The sequence below is a fragment of the Nomascus leucogenys genome, chromosome 12 (genome assembly GCF_006542625.1).
Source record: "Nomascus leucogenys isolate Asia chromosome 12, Asia_NLE_v1, whole genome shotgun sequence".
NCBI classification, from domain to species: domain Eukaryota; kingdom Metazoa; phylum Chordata; class Mammalia; order Primates; family Hylobatidae; genus Nomascus; species Nomascus leucogenys.
This window is the reverse complement of record NC_044392.1, coordinates 6750000-6769252: the sequence shown is the minus strand read 5'-3', so window position 1 is coordinate 6769252 and position 19253 is coordinate 6750000. Positions and strand designations below refer to the sequence as shown.

At 47.5% G+C, this 19253-nt stretch overlaps 1 protein-coding gene across 4 annotated transcripts; it reads left to right on the top strand.

The window, feature by feature from the left end:
- Window positions 1-568: 568 nt before the first annotated feature.
- Window positions 569-9609, top strand: C12H1orf109 (chromosome 12 C1orf109 homolog). 4 transcript variants are annotated; one of them, XM_030823462.1, is made up of 5 exons: window positions 569-798; window positions 1247-1524; window positions 4715-4894; window positions 7748-7866; window positions 8025-9609. In XM_030823462.1, exons 2-5 carry the CDS (start codon window positions 1250-1252, stop codon window positions 8060-8062), a joined length of 612 nt encoding a protein of 203 aa, XP_030679322.1. In that variant the 5' UTR covers window positions 569-798; window positions 1247-1249; the 3' UTR covers window positions 8063-9609. The 4 variants fall into 4 exon arrangements, with proteins under 4 accessions (XP_030679322.1, XP_030679320.1, XP_030679323.1 ...); XM_030823460.1 differs by having other exon boundaries at window positions 7744-7866; XM_030823463.1 differs by having other exon boundaries at window positions 602-798; window positions 1244-1524.
- The last annotated feature ends 9644 nt before the right edge of the window (window positions 9610-19253 follow it).

Here is a 19253-nt window from a genome sequence, read left to right as displayed (position 1 = left end):
GCCCTGGGCAGTGGGTGGTGGGGGTGACACCCCAGTCTGCTGGGTGTCTGAGAATCTCCAGTCAGATGGCCAAGATGAGAGGGGATGACAACCCCTACCTCATGTAGGCTTTCCCCCAGAAGGTGTTTTTATGCTGCGCAAGTCGGGCTTCCAGCCTCTCGGTTTCAGGGTTTCCTTCACCCGACTCCCCAATGCGCCCGACCTCCCTGGGCACCTACGACGTCCACCTGCATCTTAGCCAGAGCTGCCACGTCTGGAGCCCGTGATTTACTAGTTTTTGCCAGTTGGTTGTGACACACAATGTCAAAAGTGTCATTAAGGCACAACCGGAGGCGCAAGATAAGAGGAAAAGACTCCACAGCTAACAGGACATGCCACCACCGCCACCCAATTTAAACTGCTGCAGGCTGACAAATGAGAAGTCGCCGTGTTTGGACGGTCCCAACATCCAATCCCAAGGAAGCTTCAAGCCGAGTGGCCAATCCACATGTTGGACTACAGTACCCAGAAGTCATTGCGGCACGACGATATATTTTCGCGACTCAGTAGCCAGGCAGGCCTGCGGAGTAGCTTTGTGTGTGGCGGGGGGTCGCGTGTGAGCATGCGCAGAGAGACTATGGGCTCGCCGTGCAGTCCCTGGAGTGTTCTCACGCTTTGGCTGTGTGGACTTTTAAGTTTTTCCGCTGGTTTCAGGAACGCGACCGGCAGCCTCGGGCAGGGGAGACAGGACTGTAGGTCAGAGAAGAGACAGCGCTTGGACTCCAGGAATCCTCTGAAGCAGGAGACTGCCCTATCCAGGTTACCCTTCCCGAGGGGAAGCCAGGGTCTCCTTCAGAAAGCTGGGGCAGGCCGGGCGCGGTGGCTCACGCCTGTCATCCCAGCACTTTGGGAGACCGAGGCGGGCGGATCACCTGAGGTCAGGGACCCCGTCTACTAAAAATATAAAAATTAGCCGGGCGTGGTGGCGGGCACCTGTATTCCCAGCTACTCGGGATGCTGAGGCAGGAGAATTGCTTGAACCCGGGATGCGGAGGTTGCAGTGAGCCGAGGTAGCGCCACTGCACTCCAGCCTGGGCGACAGTGAGACTCCGTCTCGGAAAAAAAAACAAAAAAACCCGCTTCTGGAGGTGAGACAACTCCTGTCTGAACACGATGACGGAGATGACGCCCACCCTCGACCCAGTGCCTCCCCGACTGACTTGGCACCCCCAAGGTGGTTATTTTCTGTTTTTATCTTTTTCAGCAGAAGATGACTCAAGACCGGCCTCTGCTTGCCGTGCAGGAGGCCCTGAAGAAGTGCTTCCCCGTAGTGGAGGAGCAGCAGGGCCTGTGGCAGAGTGCCCTGCGGGACTGCCAGCCCCTCCTGTCCTCCCTCAGCAACCTGGCGGAGCAGCTGCAGGCCGCACAAAACCTGCGGTTTGAGGATGTGCCGGCGCTTCGGGCCTTCCCAGACTTAAAAGAGCGGCTGAGGCGCAAGCAGCTGGCGGCTGGTGACATCATCCTGGACAAGCTAGGGGAAAGGCTGTAAGCAGCTCCGTAGTGCTCTTTCTTGGTGGAAGAATTTTAAAACGAGGTGTTTTATATGTAGCTAGTATCAGTCCAGAAGGTGTTTTTCTCCTTGAAAGCGTGGCAGGTGGAGGTATCTCAACCTTCCTTACTTACCATCTGGGGCAGTGGGACCTCTGTCAGAAAGCCATTTTCTGGCATTTTCCTTGTCAGAGACTAGGCATGGCAGTGGTGGGCTTAGTAGAAGTCACAAAAGAAGAGAAAAGGAGCAGAGAAAGCCTATTAGTTCTGCCCTATAGTTTTCTTTGGTAAAAGGCAATGAGGAGCTGTGTAAACTTAGTAGGTGCTACAGCTAAGGGCTTTATGTATATTACGTTATAAAATCTCTTCAACATATCTATGACTTAACTGCACTTAATTCCATGCAGGTAGGAAACTGAGGTTCAAGCAGATTGCCCATGGTGACGCAGCTAGAAAAGGGTAGAGCTGGGATTCTAACTCAAGTGTGCCTGACACAAAGGCTAGCGCTCTTAATCACCACTTTGTTCCGCTGTAGATTGGTGTCTCTGCCCAGGAGTAGCACGTCTCCAAGTTCTAATATGCTTGTTGTCAGACCCGGTGTCTGCGTTAAACAGATTTTTTTTTTTTTTTTTTTTTGAGACGGAGTCTTGCTCTGTCACCCAGGCTGGAGTGCAGTGGCGCAATCACAGCTCATCGTAGCCTCGACTTCCCTGGTTCAAGCGATCCTCCCACCTCAGCCCCCCAAGTACCTGGGACAACAAGCGTGCACTTCCATGCCCAGCTAATTTTAAAATTTTTTGTAGAGATAGGGTCTCACTGTGTTGCCCAGGCTGAGAGTTACAGGTTATTGAGGACAGAGGAGAGACAGAGCATGTGTGGCCTTTCCTTGAACTGGAACAAAAGAAAGTTCTAGTATATAGAGTCTGTGTCATAGACTAATAGGAAACTGTCACAGATGAGGGCTTTCCTTTTATTTATTTGTACAAAATACATTCATTAGGCACCTTGTGGGATGCCAAGCACAAGGTGCCAAGAATATAACAATGAACCAGACTTAGTTCCTGTTCTTAGTTGAGTAGAAGAAATAAACAATCAATGAATTAGATTGTGGGATGTCCTAAGATATTGATAAGTACAGCTTGTGCGGAGCGGGGAAGCTTCTGGGGAGGAAGTGATATTAAAAACCTAATGGTTGAAAAGGTGTAAACAGAGTCAAGACACGGGTATGAGTAGGGTGCATAGAGAATAGTATGACTGGCCCAGCACGGTGGCTCATGGCTGTAATCCCAGCACTTTGGGAGGCAGATCACTTGAGGTCAGGAGTTCGAGACCAGCCTGGCCAACATGGTGAAACCCCCATCTCTGCTAAAAATAAAAAAAGTTAACTGGGTGTCGTGGTGCACGCCTGTAGTCCCAGCTAAAGGGGAGGCTGAGGCAGGAGAATCTCTTGGACCTGGGAGGCAGAGGTTGCAGTGAGCCAAGACTGTCCCACTGCACTCCAGCCTGGGTGACAGAGCAAGACTCTGTCTCAAAAAAAGAGAGAAAAGTATGACAGGAGCAGAGGTCTGGTAAGAGATGAGATCAGCTGGGTATGGCAGCTCAGCCTGTAATCCCAGCACTTAGGGAGGCTGAAGCAGGAGGATTGCTTGAGCCTAGAAGTTTGAGACCAGCCTGGGCAAGATAGTGAGATCCCATTCTCCACAAAAAGGAAAGCAAAACAAAAAAAAGATGAGGCCGGGTACGGTGCTTCACACCTGTAATCCCAGCACTTTGAGAGGCTAAGGACAAGAGGATCATTTGAACCCAGGAGTGCTATGAGTACCTATGAGTGCTTTGCTGAATATTTTGTCTTTTATTTATTTTTATTTTATTTTTAGAGACAGTCTCACCCTGTTGCCCCCAGGCTGAAGTGCAGCGGTATGATCATAGCTTACTGTAGCCTCTAACTCCTCCTGCCAGCCTCCTGAGTAGCTGGGATTCCAGGAGCATGCCACCATACCTAGCTAATTTTTAAAATTTTTTGTAGAGATGGTCTTGCCATATTGCCCAGGCTGGTCTCAAATTCCTGGCTTCAAGCTGTCCTCTGGCCTTGGCCTCCCAAACTGCTTGGATTACAGGCATGCCACTGCACCTGGTTTTTTTTTTTTTTAAATGTTTTAATTAAAAAAAAATTATATTGGCCAGGCGCAGTGGCTCACGCCTGTAATCCTAAGGCCAAGGCGGGTGGATCACCCGAGGTCGGGAGTTCAAGACCAGCCTGACCAACATGGAGAAACCCCGTCTCTACTAAAAAAAAAAAAATACAAAATTAGCCAGGTGTGATGGCTCATGCCTGTAATCCCAGCTACTCAGGAGGCTGAGGCAGGAGAATCACTTGAACCCAGGAAGCAGAGGTTGTGGTGAGCCAAGATTGCGCCATTGCACTCCAGCCTGGGTGACAAGAACGAAACTCCATCTCAAAAAAAAATATATATATATATATATATATATACGTATATATATATACGTATATATACGTATATATATATATATATATATATATGTATATATATATATACACATATGTATTTACTTTTGAGATGGAGTCTCGCTCTGTCACCCAGGCTGAAGTGCAGTGACTCGAACTTGGCTTACTGCAACCTCTGCCTCTGGGTTCAAGTGATTCTCGCGCCTCCCGAGTAGCTGGGTCTACAGGTGTGCACCACCACACCTGGCTAATTTTTGTATATTTAGTAGAGACAGGGTTTTGGGACATTGGCTGGTCTCAAACTCCTGACCTCAGGTGATCCACCCACCTCAGCCTCCCAAAGTGCTGGGATTACAGGCAACAAGCCTCTGCACCCAGCCCCTTTCTTGATTCTTGAGCCACCCCTACCTCTGAGACACTGTCACTAATCTCCTTAGACCAGTGGTCTCGATTGGAGATGTTTTTTCTATGAGGTGACATTTGGCATCATCTAGAGGCATTATTGGTTGTTATGGCTTATGGAGGGTATAGGTATAGTTTACTCCTGTCGTTTAGTGGGTAGGGGCCACTTTAGGCATGCCCCTAAACGTCCTACAGTGTACAGGGCAGCCCTTCACAGCAGAGAATCATGTAGTCCAAAATATCAGTAGTGCCAAAATTGAGAAACCTTCCTTTATACCTGTCTCATGATATTGCCTAATGTCAGACTCTTTCTTGCAGAGCCATCCTCCTCAAGGTGCGAGATATGGTCAGCAGCCATGTGGAGCGAGTGTTTCAGATCTATGAGCAACACGCAGACACAGTCGGCATTGATGCTGTCCTGCAGCCTTCAGCAGTGAGCCCCTCTGTGGCTGACATGTTGGAATGGTTGCAGGACATTGAGAGACATTATCGAAAGTCGTATCCTTTGCACACATTTCAGGTCATGGCCAGAGCTGTTCTAAGTCTTTCAAATTTCAGTTTTCACAAGATCGGAAAACTATATAGTTTGAGTCAGTTCTCTTTGGTTCCTGAACTTGAATTCTTCCTGCATTCCTTTGTATAATCCTTCCTCTAATAATTTATCGAGTAGCTACTACCTGTCAGGCACTGTTCTTGATGCAAAGAGACAGGCATCGAAAAAGGAAAGTAGAATGCCGGATGGCGATAAGTGCTATGGAGAAAAATAAAGCAGGGAAAGTGAGGAGTGAGGGTGGGGTTGTGATTTAAAATAGGGTGGTCAGAGCAGGCTTCATGAGAAAGTGATATTTGAGCAAAGATCTGAAGAGGGTAAGGGAAAGAGCTATGCGGCTATTTGGGGAGAGAAAGTTACCAGGCAGAGGAAACATCAAATGCAAAGGCCTCGCGGTAAGAACATTCCTGGTCTGTTCAGGAAATAGTAAGGAGGCTAGACTGGAGCATGAGGAGGAGCCTAATAGCAGGTGAGGGTAGAAAGACAGGGGGCTCGACTTTCTAGGGCCTTGAAGGTCTTTGAAAGAATTTGGAGTCTGGGCGCGATGGCTGACGCCTGTAATCCCAGCCCTTTGGGAGGCTGAGGTGGGAGGATTGCTTGAGCCCGGGAGTTTGAGACCAGCCTGGGCAACATGGTGAAACCCCATCTCTACAAAAAATACAAAAATTAGCCAGGCATGGTGGTATGTGCCTGTAGTCTGTAATCCCAGCTACTCGGGAGGGTGAAGCTGGAGGATTGCTTGAACTGGGGGAGGTCGAGGCTGCAGTGAGCTGAGATTGTGCCACTGCACTCCAGCCTGGGTGATAAAGTGAAACTATGTCTCCAAAAAAACAACAACAAAAAAGAATTTTGGGCCAGGCATGATGGTGTGCAGCTATAGTCCCAGCTACTCAGGAGGCTGAGGTGAGAGGGTTGCTTGAGCCTGGGAGGTCAAGGCTGCAGTGAGCTTTGATCGCCAGCCTGGGTGTGATCACCAGCCTAGATGACAGAGCAAGACCCTGTCTCAAACCGCGCCCCCCGCCCCCCCAAAAAAAGCATTTGAGTGGCAGAAAAATCTCTTACAAACTTTTGGTTAAGGAGTAACAGGATAAGACCTATGTTTTTAACAGTATCATTCTGGCTTCGTTCTAGGGTAAGATTTGGGGTAGTGGGGGCAAGGGTAAAAGCAGAAAGACCAGTTAGTTGAAGCTCTAACATTTTTCTCTCAAAAAAATTTTTTTTTTTTGCCTAGGAGATGGGGTCTTGCTGTGTTGACCAGGCTGGTCTTGAACTCCTGGCCTCAATGATCCTACCACCTTGGCTTCCCAAAGTGCTAAGAGTACTGCTGTGAGCCACCATGCCTGGTCTTCTCTCAATTCTTGTCTGACACCTGATTTTAGCCTCTAGCTTAGGTTTCTGCCTTCATGTGAATAATTCCCAAACCCCAACTTTTCTTGTCTCTAGTCTTGACTTTTGGTTTCCTGCAGACGCCTCCAACTGGATTGTTCTTAGAACTGCAAACTCAAGTTTAAAATTGAACTCCTCAATCTAGCCCTCAAATTCAGCCCCCTTTTCCTTGAGTTGTAGAACCCACCCTCTTTTCTCTTTTATTTATTTATTTTTTGAGACAGAGTTTTGCTCTTGTTGCCCAGACTGGGGTGCAATGGTGCGATCTTGGCTCACTGCAACCTCCACCTCCCGAGTTCAAGCAATTCTCCTGCCTCAGCCTCCCAAGTAGCTGCGATTACAGGCACCCGCCACCACGCCTGGCTAATTTTTGTATTTTTAGTAGAGAGGTGGCTTTACGGTGTTGGCCAGGCTGGTCTCAAACTCCTGACCTCAGGTGATCCTACCGCTTTGGCCTCCCACAGTGCTGAGATTACAGGCTTGAGCCACCGCGCCCGGCTTATTTTCCCTTTTAAATGCATTGGTAGCAGCAGTAATAACAGCAACAGGAGCATGGGCAGAAGGAGCAAGAGCTGCGGCTGACGTTGCTAAGCACTTGCTATGTGCTAGAATGTTTGCACGGTCACTCGTCAAGTCCTTTCCTTCTGTTTCCCTGGTGCTTCTTTGATTTTCCTTCTCCGTCCCCATCCCCTCTGCTGCTTACATGGCTTCTTACCTCTCACTTGGACTCTTAACTGCCTCTTGACAGGTTTCTCTGTCTAGTTTCTTTCCTTCTAAGCTGACCCCAATTAATGACCTCTACATCTGCAGGAAGTCTGGTTGTGATCCTGCTATTTAGGATCAGAATTGTACTGTACTGTATAGGAATAGCTCCTGTTGCTAATGGGATAAAGTTCAGAGCCCTGCCTTGGTACTGGGTGTTCTTTCTGTTCTGGCTCAGCCCACCTTTCAGCCTTTCTGACTGCTCTTCATGTGGCGTCCCTGCTGAGCAGACTGGAAGATTTGCTTTCCCTGAATTTGTTCTATGCATCTCTACTTCTGTGCCTTTGTTCATGTTTCCTACCAGCTGGGGTGTCCCTGCTTCCTCTGAATTGGATGTATTTATCCTCTGAACCTCTGCTAGCTTTACCTCTCATGTCACTTTTGTTCTTTCTTTTCAGGATCTGGTTTTGTCCTCACCATGTTGAGATCCCAGATTTCAGGGATGGTCTCATTCCTCTTTCCCTGTAGCACAAAGCCATATTAGTAAACAGTTGCTCAGGAAATATTTGTAGCATAGGTGAATCAGGCCCACCTGGTAAAATGTAAGGATATCTGCACTTTCACTTTTATAGCTCCCTCTGGTTCTCACCAGGGTGTTTTTTTAACTTCAGCATACTTCATTTTCTTTTGAGCAGTCCTTAACTTCCAGAAAGGTACCTGAAGAGAAAGTATCTTCTTTCCTCTATCCAGTGGGGAGACTTGGCAAACATACAAGCTTTGCCCAAGGCCTGGGACCGAATTTCAAAAGACGAACACCAAGATCTTGTACAAGGTACTGGTTTGTGTTCTTCCTTTGTGTCTCCTCTCCTCCGTTCTCTCCCTGTGGCTCACCTCTTTGGAAACATTAGGAAGGTGCCCTTGCTGTGCCTCTGTGTGTTTTATGTTCTCGGGAGAGGTGATAATGCCATTTTTTCTCTCTTCCTATTTCAGATATCCTGTTGAATGTTTCCTTCTTCCTGGAAGAGTAAGGAAGCTGTGCGTATCTGGAGACCACGGGCACCACAGTTGAAGACTGACATTCTGAACCCTGATGTTTCTAAAGAAACGTCAGTATTTCAGTCTGACATATGTGAAATATCAGTGCCTTGAACCTGAGGACTTCTTGGGGAGAATTAGCGCCTAGATGTTTGATGTTGGAGCTGTGGCATGCCAGGCCATGGCTGAGAGTATGTGAGTCATGCCTTGCCTTTTTCTGAGGCTCAGGGAAGTGGATGGAGATAGAGAGACAGCAGGAAAGACAGTCCTGAAGAACACAGTGTCTTTCCTTCATTGCGGACCCGAAGAGGTGGGGAAGCAAGGGCAGGAGGCAAAGAGCCACACTGCCCTTGGCATCATCCAAAGCGTTGTCTGGTTGACACCAGGTCCTGGTTTTGTGTCTTTTGTCAATACCTGAATCCTTGACAAAAGAAAAAGTGGTTTTGATGATTTAAAGAAATAAGGGTGATTTTGACAGAAAATATATTTTAAAAATTTTGACCGATTGCAGTAGTTATCCTCAAGCCAATTTCCAGAGCCTGCCACCAGGGGGAGGTGGTGCAGCATGAATCATTCCGAATGCTTTGTCTTTGAAGTGTTCCCCTGTTGCTGTTACCATCTCAGAGGAAGTAACTGGGCATGGTGAGACTCCTAAAATGACAGGAATTTTTTTGGCCAAAGCTGGCATCTGACTTGCCACATTCCTCTGAGTCTGGAGTAGCTGCAGGGGTGGGAGAATGCCAGCCCAGAGTCAGTCTATCGGGGTTACATTTCCAAGGCCTGCTGCCTTCATCTGTGTAATGGCTGTGTAACTTTCAGATCTTTCAGCTTCCCAGGGTGTTGTAGAAATCTTGGTCATTGAATGTAAAGGGGCTTAGTAAAGGGTATAGATATTTTTCAAAAATGAAGATAACTTTTTTCTTATAAGTGATAAGCTTTTATAAAGGTCATAGGAAAACTAGAAAAACATGTAAAATGTGGAAAATTGTAAAACAAACTTCATTAGAGATATTTTGATATGTATCTTTTCAGTGTCTATTTACAAATTTTTTCTTTTAACATAGATAGGGTCTCACTATATTGCCCAGCTCAAACTCCTGAGCTCAAGGGATCCTCCCACCTCAGCCTCCCAAAATGTTGGGAATACAGGCGTGAGCCACTGCTCCTGGCCAATTCACAAGTTTTTTTAAAGAACAAACGTGGTATCATCGATACATACTCTTAGGTTGTCTTTTTTTAAAAGCCTAATGTAATTTGTTCATCTTTTTATATCTGTAAATATAGCTCAACACAGTTACATTCCTTTTGTGAATGTATTATATCTACAATTTACCTTTTTTCTTACATTTTACATGCATTTTCCCAAATCTTTGTGTTTTCCTATCTGTAAAGGTAATACATTCTGATTACGAAAAATGAAAATGTTACATAGAAATGTGCCATTATCTATCTACCAGATAACTATTATTAATAATGTGTATTTTTCCAGGAATTAAAAAAAATCTATCATACAAGTATTGCAAATAAAACTTGAAAAGCATTTGAGTGTCAAGTCTTATGTTGGGTTTTAGGGACAGAAATAAACGAGAGCCCTAGAAGGGCTCACAGTTCCACCAGGCAAAGATTCATGTGCAAATAAGTCACTGATATCTTGTTAACATTTGGATTCTGATTCTGTAGGTCTGGGATGGGGCCCAGATTCTGCATTTCAAACGAAGTCCCAGCTAATGGTCCAAGGACCAGACTTTGGATTGCAGAGATTTAAGTTGTAATACAATAATAAAAGTGTTATAGTTAAGGTAAAAACAGGTGCTGTGGGAGAATAGAGGTGATAACTAATTGCCTGTGGGACTCTTTCTTGATGACAGTGACATTTGAGGTAGGCCTTGAAGGGAATTTTACTTGGGGCTAGGAGAGGGGTGCGGGGCATTCCACGCACAGGGGACAGTCTAAACAAAGGCCGTGTTTGAGGCAGGATGGAAGCCAACACTTGACGAAAGCTTGCTGTGTGCCAGGCATTGTGCTTAGTTGCCTTTACCCTCCACAGCTGGCAAATAAGACGAGTTCACAGATGGATGGAAGGACGGCAGGAAGTGGGTCAGTAAGGGTGGACTGGAACCAAGTCGTGAAGAGGATTGTGAATCCCAGCTCAAGCGTTTGTATTTTGCTCTACAAATGGGAGATGCTCGCTTATGTGTATGCGTATGTAATAAAGAGGTTTTTAAACCTCCCTCATAGAAGCAAGTAATGGCTAAGTAGAAACAAGCATGTTTATGGTGCTCAGTAATAACTATATAGTATTTAAGTATAATTGTTGTTTTTATTTTGTTCCCTCTTAGCTTTTTGTCTGTTAAAATGCCATATTTTTCATTGTTCTTTTTAAATTGAAAATAAATTTTATTTATTTTTTTGAGACAGAGTCTCACTCTCACCCAGGCTGGAGTGCAGAGGCACGATCTCAGCTCACTGCAACCTCTGCCTCCCGGGTTCAAGCGATTCTCCTGCCTCAGCCTCCCGAGTAGCTGGGATTACAGGTGCCCACCACCACACCCAGCTGATTTTTGTATTTTTAATAGAGACGAGGTCTCACCATGTTGGCCAAGCTGGTCTCAAACTCCTGACCTCAAGTGATCTGCCTGCCTCGGCCTCCCAAAGTGCTGGGATTACAGGCGTGAGCCACCACACCAAGCCTGATTTATTTTTTAAGTGATATATCAATATGGTAAAACAGGTATGCAAGAGCATATTTAGCCTGGGCACAATGGCTCTTGCCTGTACCAGCACTTTGGGAGGCCAAGGTGGGAGGATGGCTTGAGGTCAGGAGTTTAGACTAGCCGGGCAACCCTGTCTTTACAAAAAAAAGAGCCAGGTGTGGTGGTGTGTGCCTGTAGTACTAGCTATTTGGGAGGCTGAGGTGGGAGTTTCCCAATGCCCTTCCCTGAAGGCAACCAATATTGAATGTTTCCAGTGTATCTTTCCAAAAATACTATGCCTGTGTGGGTGTGGTGGGTAGGTATCCTCAAAGACAGCCCCCAGTGCTCCCACCCCCGGTATTCATGCCCTTGTGTACTCCCCTCCCCTTCCAGATGGGCTGCACTGACAGATATACTTTTTTTTTTTTTTCTTTGAGACAGAGTCAGACAGAGTCTTGCTCTGTCACCAGGCTGGAGTGCAGTGGCGTGATCTTGGCTCACTGCAACCTCCACCTCCTGGGTTCAAGCGATTCTCCTGCCTCAGCCTCCCGAGTAGCTGGGACTATAGATGTGCGCCACCACGCCCAGCTAATTTTTGTATTTTTAGTAGAGACAGGCTTTCGCCATGTTGGCCAAGATGGTCTCGATCTCTTGACCTTGTGATCTGCCCCCCTTGGTCTCCCAAAGTGCTGGGATTACAGGCATGAGCCACCGTGCCCGGCCACAGATAGACTTCTGATGAATAAAATACTACACAAATGATAGGATGTCACTTCTGAAATAGGTAAAAAAAGACTGCAGCTTTCCATCTTGGGTGCTCTCTCTCTCTCTCTGCGATCACCCACCCTGGGGAAAGGCAGCTGCGATGCTGTGAGGCAGCCCTGTGGAGAGGCTCATGTGAGAGACCAATGCCTGCCAACAACCATGTGACTGAACTTGGAAACAGATCCTCCCTCCCACAGTTGAACCTTCTGATGGGTCCACAGCCCCTGCTGACAGCTTGACTACAGCCTCTTGAAGACCCGAGCCAAAGGCAGCCAGCTAAGCGGTGCCCAGATTCCTGATCCATGTAAACTGGGATAATAAATGTTTTAAATCACTAAGTTTGGGGGCCATTTGTTCCACAGCAATAGATAATCACTACAACGAAAAAACCTCCCTTCATTTGTATATGACTGCTAACATACCATATACCCACTTTTGCACCTTGTTCTTTCTTACTGTATCTTGGAGTTCATTGTATATGAAGAGTTTCCTTACATTGTTTTAAACAGTTGCATAGATTTCTGTTGTGTGGGTAAACCATAATTTATTTAAAATAGCCCCTTAGGGTGGACATCTGTTTCCAAAGTCTTAATACCTATTGGTTTTTATAGTAGCAATCCCCCTCTACTCCCACTCTTGTTCATTAGGCCTCCCCTCTACCACCTGGAATTTTCCATTTAGCTAATCCCACCACCTTCCAACAACAACAAAAAATAAATTGTCAGTATTTTTTACTGGAATCACTAAATTGATAAACGAATTCAGGGAGAGTCACCACAATGGGAATACTTCTGGTGCTCCTCCTTTATGTATGCCACTGGCTTATGGATGAAGACACCAGTGTGAGTTCTGTTTTCCCTCAGCTGGGTCAGAACCCCTTTCTCTGTCAGTGTAAGAGTCTTGGGATGAAATGAAGAATTTTGGTTTCCCTCTATCCTGTCCCTCCCCATCCACATCTAGAAACTGACCTTCAGATTCTTCTCTGAGAGTAAGAGTTGTCTCAAGGTGCTGGGGTGCCTGGGCCCTAAAGAGAAGGTCTCCTGCCTGCCCAAGGAGAGCCCGGGCTTTATGGGGACTGTATTGCACCAGACTTTAATTGGGACAAGAAGCCAGGTACCTTCCCAACCTGCTCAAACACTGGATGTTTTATAATTCCATTTCCCTATGAGAAGGGAGGAAGAGGGCACATTTCAGGGAGCAGGTTTGGGGATGAGGGGAAGGAAGGAACCTAGACGTGGGTTCAAGTCTCAGGCTCAGCCTTTAGCCAGCTATGTGATCGTGGGCAAGTAATTTCCTCTAAGTCTCTTTCCTCATCTGTATAGTGGAAGTGATGATATGTCCTTACAGGGTTGTAAGGTTTAAGAGAGAGGAGATAATGAGGGCTTTGGGTACATTTGTGAGCATTTAAGGGGTTGAAATTCACTTAAGCTGTATTAGTCACTAAGTGTGTAGCTCTGTGCTAGGCTCTTTAATCTCTTTCTAAACCCTCAACAAGTATTGAAACAAGTATGCTGACTTCCATTAGGTAGATGAGGAGACCGAGAGAGACCTGGTAAGCTTTCTAAATGCCCACAGCTTGTCAGTAATGTTGCCAGAATTTGCACCAGGGCTTGCTTGGTTCCGGTGAAAGGTGCTTTCCCCCACATCACTGTTCCCTCTCTGCCACAGAAAGCAGGAGCATGCCTAACGTCTACTCAGCTGTAACAAGGGGAGGTTTTCTGATACCCAGCCCTGCACAAGACATGGATCCTGCAGTGCAGAACTACCTCCATCCGACTTGGCTGTGGCACATGAAGTATCCAAGCCTCTTTCAGGGCAGCCGCAACCTTGCCAGTTACCCTCCCTTCTGACCCCATAGCCAAGAGGGTTGGAGCAAATCCTGGCACGGTCTACCAGAGTCCTACACTTTTGCCCTTGATGCCAGGGCCTGGGAGGAGAAAGCCAGTGATTCTGAAGGAATGACAGGGGTACCCCTTCCAGGCACTATCCTCCTCCCCATCCTTCCTGGAAGGCTCCCTCTTGGTTTCCACGTAGAGCAAAGGAAAGTCATTTTTCCGAGACTATAGGGCCCCAGCCCAGAGATTCTGGTCTAGTATGTTCGGGGAGGGGCTAGATATCTGCATCCTTAATAAGCACCCTTCGTTCAGTTGCAGAGTCATTCCTTAAGAAAGAGCCTTCATCCTGAGAAAAAGCAGCAGTTAGCACAGAGAATGATGGCTGGGTAGAGTAGCCACAAAGACCGCCCTTCTCTGGGGAAGAAACGCCTTCATAACTCCCTCACTGCACCTCTTTTCCCCTTTTTGTTGCCAGTGCTCAAGTCCAACGGGTACCTTGGCATTGCTCCCCTGGCCCCTCCATGCTGTTTGGGGTGGGATAGTCATAACTTATGTATATGGGGCTTTAGAGTCTGTCGCATCCATATCCATTCATTCTGAGGCCTCCCTGTGTGCCCAGCACAGAACTCATCATTAGCAATACAGAGGTAAATCAAAGAAGTCCATGATTTAGTAGGCCAGGCAGATGTGCAAGCCCTTCGTGAGAAGTGCTATTGTGAAGGATGTGTGGGGAATGCAGTGGATGGAGAGAGTGACTGTTTTTGTGGGTTTTTGTGGGAGGCGAGATAGGGGAATGTGAGACTAGCTCCTCTGTGACTTAATTTCAGTGAGAGTCTTCCCTCTGGTCTCTAGTAGAGTAAGTGATGGGGGTGGGGGTCAGTGTGGCCTGTTGGCCATCATGTGAGCGGGGAAGCAACCCTCTCTGCTCTGGCTCATCTCTTCTGATTGAAAGGTGTGGAGCAGTTCTTAATTTGCACAGAGAGCCCAGACTAATAAATCCGCTACTCAATTGCAATTCCCACAGTGCGTTTATAGGCAACAGCTGACTTTTATCAGCTAGTTTGTTCTTTCATATAAGCAGAGTTTTATGAGGGTCTCCTGAGCTGGCTCGTAACGTGATGAAACGTCTGCAAAACTCAACCATAAATTCCTGGCACCTGCCAAGCAGGGGACGCTGTTTTCCAGGCACATTTTGTCCAGCTGGCGGCTCTGTCCCCTTGCCCAGTTTGCATTTTTGCACTTGTCTCTTTAAACTTGGATTTGTTTTTCAGTTCTCTGCGGCCTCTTTAAAGGCAACTGAAAAATGAGGGGTAGGAAAAAGGAACTAGAAAGTTACGTCTGTGCTAAAAATTACCCCTGGCTTATGTTGCTCTGAAAGCCAGTTTTGATCCCACTGTTGAAACAGAGACATCAGGCTTCCCAGCCACATGAACCCCAGGGCGGGGGACAGGAGGCCAGTGCCAGCCAAGCCCGTTATTAATACTTTGATTCTTTTCTGGGCCATCACCCTTTGTACTTGCCAAAGGCCCCTACCCTCAGTTGTCAGTTCTGTAAATTAAAGAAACAGCTCCGGAGGCCTTTTCCCCAGATGGCCTCCAGGCATGACATCTTTTCCCAGCATTTAGAGCTCCCCCAACACAGAGAGATGAAATTTAAATGCCCTCTGTCCTCCAAATAGGGCGAGACCTGGACTCTTGGAGAATGCCGTTTGGCTGGGGTGGACTGGGTCGTTGGGAGAGCTACAAAGGCCTCAGTGGTGCATCTAGGAATGGTTGAGTGTGGCCCTGGCTGTGTCTCAGGATTACCCACCTGTGTTTATGGGTTCTCTTCATTTTGATCAGACCATTAGGTCAGAAGGCTCCTGTGGCTGCTCTTCCTGTGGCCTTATCCCTTGCTTGCTTTCCCTAGCCCACACTTCAGGGCTGGCTTCATGTGCCTGTGACCCACGCTGACAAGGGTTCCCAAGGTTGGTTTCGTCCTCTGTTGTCACTCTCGAAATTCTAAACAGTTTTTGAATGATTTTCCTTTTGCACTGGGCCCTGCAAATTATGTTGCCAGTTCTGCCCAGCTTCTCTCTGGTCCTACTGCTTGTAGCTGCCCCAGCACTGTGGACAGACCCTTTCTTCTCCAAGTTTAAGTGTGAGCCTTTGCAGAGTAGGTTAGTTGCCTGTCATTGAGGCCTCTGGCCTTGTCCTCCTCCCAAAGGCTCCCTGTTATCCACTCTTCTGGCTACAGCCAATCCCTATTACGTGACAGTATCTCTACAGGCCCTAAAGAGGTGCCTGTCAATCCCAACTCCCTAAGTCATCTGCAGCTGCTCCTGGCCCCTTCTTATCATTTTCCAGAAAAGATTTCTAGTCAATGCACTCTGCTTGGAAGAAGCTGCCTGCTCTTATGGAGGAGCTGGGGTCTTTGCTAGAGAAAACATCCCCTAACTGCCACCTCCACCTCAAAGGCAAGACATTGTTTCCTGCTACGGGAAAGAGACCCACTTTCTTATTTTTCCAAGCCCCACTCACACACCCTCTCCTCTGTGTTATCTCTTCTTATTCTAGATGAAAATAACCCTTCCTTTCTCAGCATAGTAATTGTACTTCCCTTTAACACTTAATTTTTAATTTTTTTAAAAAAGTAGAGTCAGGGTTTCACCATGTTGTCCAGGCTGGTCTTGAACTCCTGGGCTCAGGAGATCCACCTGAGCTGGGCTTGGTGCGGTGGCTCACACCTGTAATCCCAGCACTTTGGTAGACCGAGGCGGGCAGATCGCTTAAGCCCAGGAGTTTGAGACCAGCCAGGGCAACATAAATAAATAAATAAATAAATAAATAAATAAAGTAATTAATTAATAAAAGAAATCTGCCTAACTTGGCCTCCCAAAACTTGGAATTATAGGCGTAAGCCACCACACTCGGCCTATTTTTTTTTTTTTTAATTTAAATCCAGCTCCTGCAGGATTTTATTTTTTTCTTATCCATTCTTATATCCCTACCAGCTCAGCAAGGGGCTCAGCCCCATTTGGGAATTGACCCAAGTGACAGAAATGGTGCAGGGTCCTTTGCAGCTGCCTGGCGTGGAGAAGGTGGGCCCTGCTCTACCCGGTGGGATGGTGCAAGGGGTGGCAGTGGTCTCTGGCAGAGCTGGCTGGCTGCTGGTAGCCACGGCCTCCCGTAAAGCCGCGGTATCCTAGAAAGATTGTGAGCTTCAGCAAAATCCTGGCTCCACCCACCTGGGATGTGGGTCGTGTGTTTTGCCGCTCTTACCTGTAAGATGAGGGTAAGAAGACCCGCCTCACTAAGCTATTTTGAAAATGAAATGAACGAATTCATTCAAACCACAGAGGATGAAGCCCAGCACCCAGTAGGTTCTTAATTAATTATAGGTTTTATCCTCCCCCTGGAGGAGGACTTGGGGCTGAGGCCCATTTCCTCCTCTGTCAGGTGCCAGCTGGGCTGAGGGTGTAGTCACTGGCCACCTAAGAGCTAGGCTGGCTGATGGAAGTGAAACAAGGCAGAAGATGACCCCATCCCAGCAGCAAAGACTCACAGGCCAGGCTGGGCAGAGCATCCTCCCTTTCCCAGCCCGCCTGGCTTGGGTTCCCTGGCAAGGCTGGCGGACCCAGATCCACCCGGCATTGCCACACTGGCGGAAATGGTGGTTACCGTCCGAGCCAAACCCTAGGACTGTGGCGACAGCCCTGACGGAGGCCCAGCCACCACATCAAGGACACGGCTCCACCCTCCTCTCAGCATCCCCTCCCTCCTCAGGCTTCCCCGCCTCCCTCCTTCCCAGAGAACCCAGGGTGTAACCTCTCCTTGAGGCCAAGGTAAGCCACAGCCCTCTGTGGCTGCTGCTGTGTGGTGAAGGTCCTGGGCAGGGAGTCGGGACATCAGAGTTCTTGACTCAGCTCTGCCACTCCAGTGGGACCTGAGCATGTGACTTGACCCCTCTAGACCCCAGGGTCTTCGTCAAACAAGGAGGGTGGGTAGGCAAAGGTTTCGACATAAAGCTGCTGCAAAAATGAAATGGGCTAACGCGCGTAAAAGAGCTTGAAATCGGGGCTGGGTGCAGTGGCTCACATCTGTAATCCTAGCACTTTGGGAGGCTGAGGCGGGAGGATTGCTTGAGCCCAGGAGTTCAAGAGCAACCTGGGCAACATATCAAGACCCTGTCTCTACAAAAAATAAAAATAAAAAATAAGCTGGGTGTGGTGGCGTACACCTGTAGTCCCAGCTACTTGGGAGGCTGAGGTGGGAGGATCACTTGAGCCCGGGAGGTCAAGGCTGCAGTGAGCCATGATTGCCCACTGCACTCCAGCTTGGGTGATAGAGCAAGACCCTGTTTTTTTTTTTTTTTTTAAAGGACTTGAAACCATATCATAGAAATAGAAGCGATTTTCCTCTGAGAAGCAAAAGGATCTGGGAGCCAATAAGAATAACACTATAATTGCCACTTCTGGAAGTTTCTCAACTTCATGCTTACTCCTAGCGCTTTGACATCCATTAAACAACCCTGTGAGGTAGGTGCTATTTCCCCTGTTTTACAGACAAGGATGCTGATTTGGGGGGTGTGGGGGTCAAATGACTTCTCAAAGGTCACATAGCCAATCTGAGATTTTAACTCTGATTGGACTCTAGGCAAATCACCTACCGTCTCTGTGCCTCAGTTTCTTCTCCTGTGCAATGGACACCATTATTCCCCCGAGAACCACTGTGATGAAATGAACCCATGTGTGAAAAGCACCTGGCACAATGCTGGGCAAATTTTCTTTTCTTGCTTGGAATCAGGTATCTTAGCCTTAAGAGTTGCTTTGGGTTGGATGGTGGCTGACTCCAGCCTTTCTGGGGGAGTTCTGGTGATCACTCAGTGCAGGAAGCATTGCCCAGGTGGGAGCGTAGGCGTGTCAATTCCAGGCTACACTTCAGCACCCAGGCCAGCAATGTGAGCCTCCTCCTTGCCTAGGGGAATCTGGGGACCTGCATCATTTCTATCTCTGTCCACTGAAATCATCATTGTTCCCTGTGAGTCTCCAAAGCACCAGGATCCTGCATCACAGCAAGGGGGAAAATGCTCCCAGTGCAGCAAGCCATGCAGACGTGTTTGAGAGAATAACCAGCGCCATCTGTGCAAGCGGCCGATCCCATCTCTTTGATCCACAGCCCGGGACCAAGGAGGGTAGTTCTCACCCACAGAGAGCTGAATAGCTTCCTCCATCCAGTTGCCCTTGGGCCTGGCTGCCTGGTCCAGCAAGACAGAGTTGTCCTTATTTATATCCTGTGCAATTCTGGTCCAGTGAGGAATAAACAGTCTCTCCATCAGTGAGGATTTAAGAATCTAGACCAGTGGTTCTTTCCTCGGCTGCATATTGAAATCATTTGGGGAACTTTATAAAACACTGATGCCTGGGTAGATTCAGGTTCACCCCCTGAGATTCTGATTTAATTGGCTGGGATGCAGGAATTTAAAAATCCCCTCCCTCACAAGTGATTCTAATAGGGAGCAATGGCTGAGAACAGCTGCTTTGATACAATTCATTCCTTTAAAGATCTTTGACACTGTGTGTCAGGCACTATGCTGGGCTCCAAGGTAAACAAAAGAATCTGGGTTTTGTCCTCATGGAGCTTGCATTCTAGTGGGGAGGAACAAAATAAATTAATAAGAAAACAATTTCAGATGGTAATAAGTTCTATAAAGACTATGCAAGCCGGGCACGCGGCTCACACCAGTAATCCCAGCACTTTGGGATGCCAAGGTGGAAGAATCACTTGAGCCCAGGAGTTCAAGACCAGCCTGAGGAACATAGGGAGACCTTTGTCTCTATAAAAAGTAAAAAAAAAAAAAAAAAAAAAATTAGCCAGACTTGGTGGCACACACCTATGGTTCCAGCAATGCGG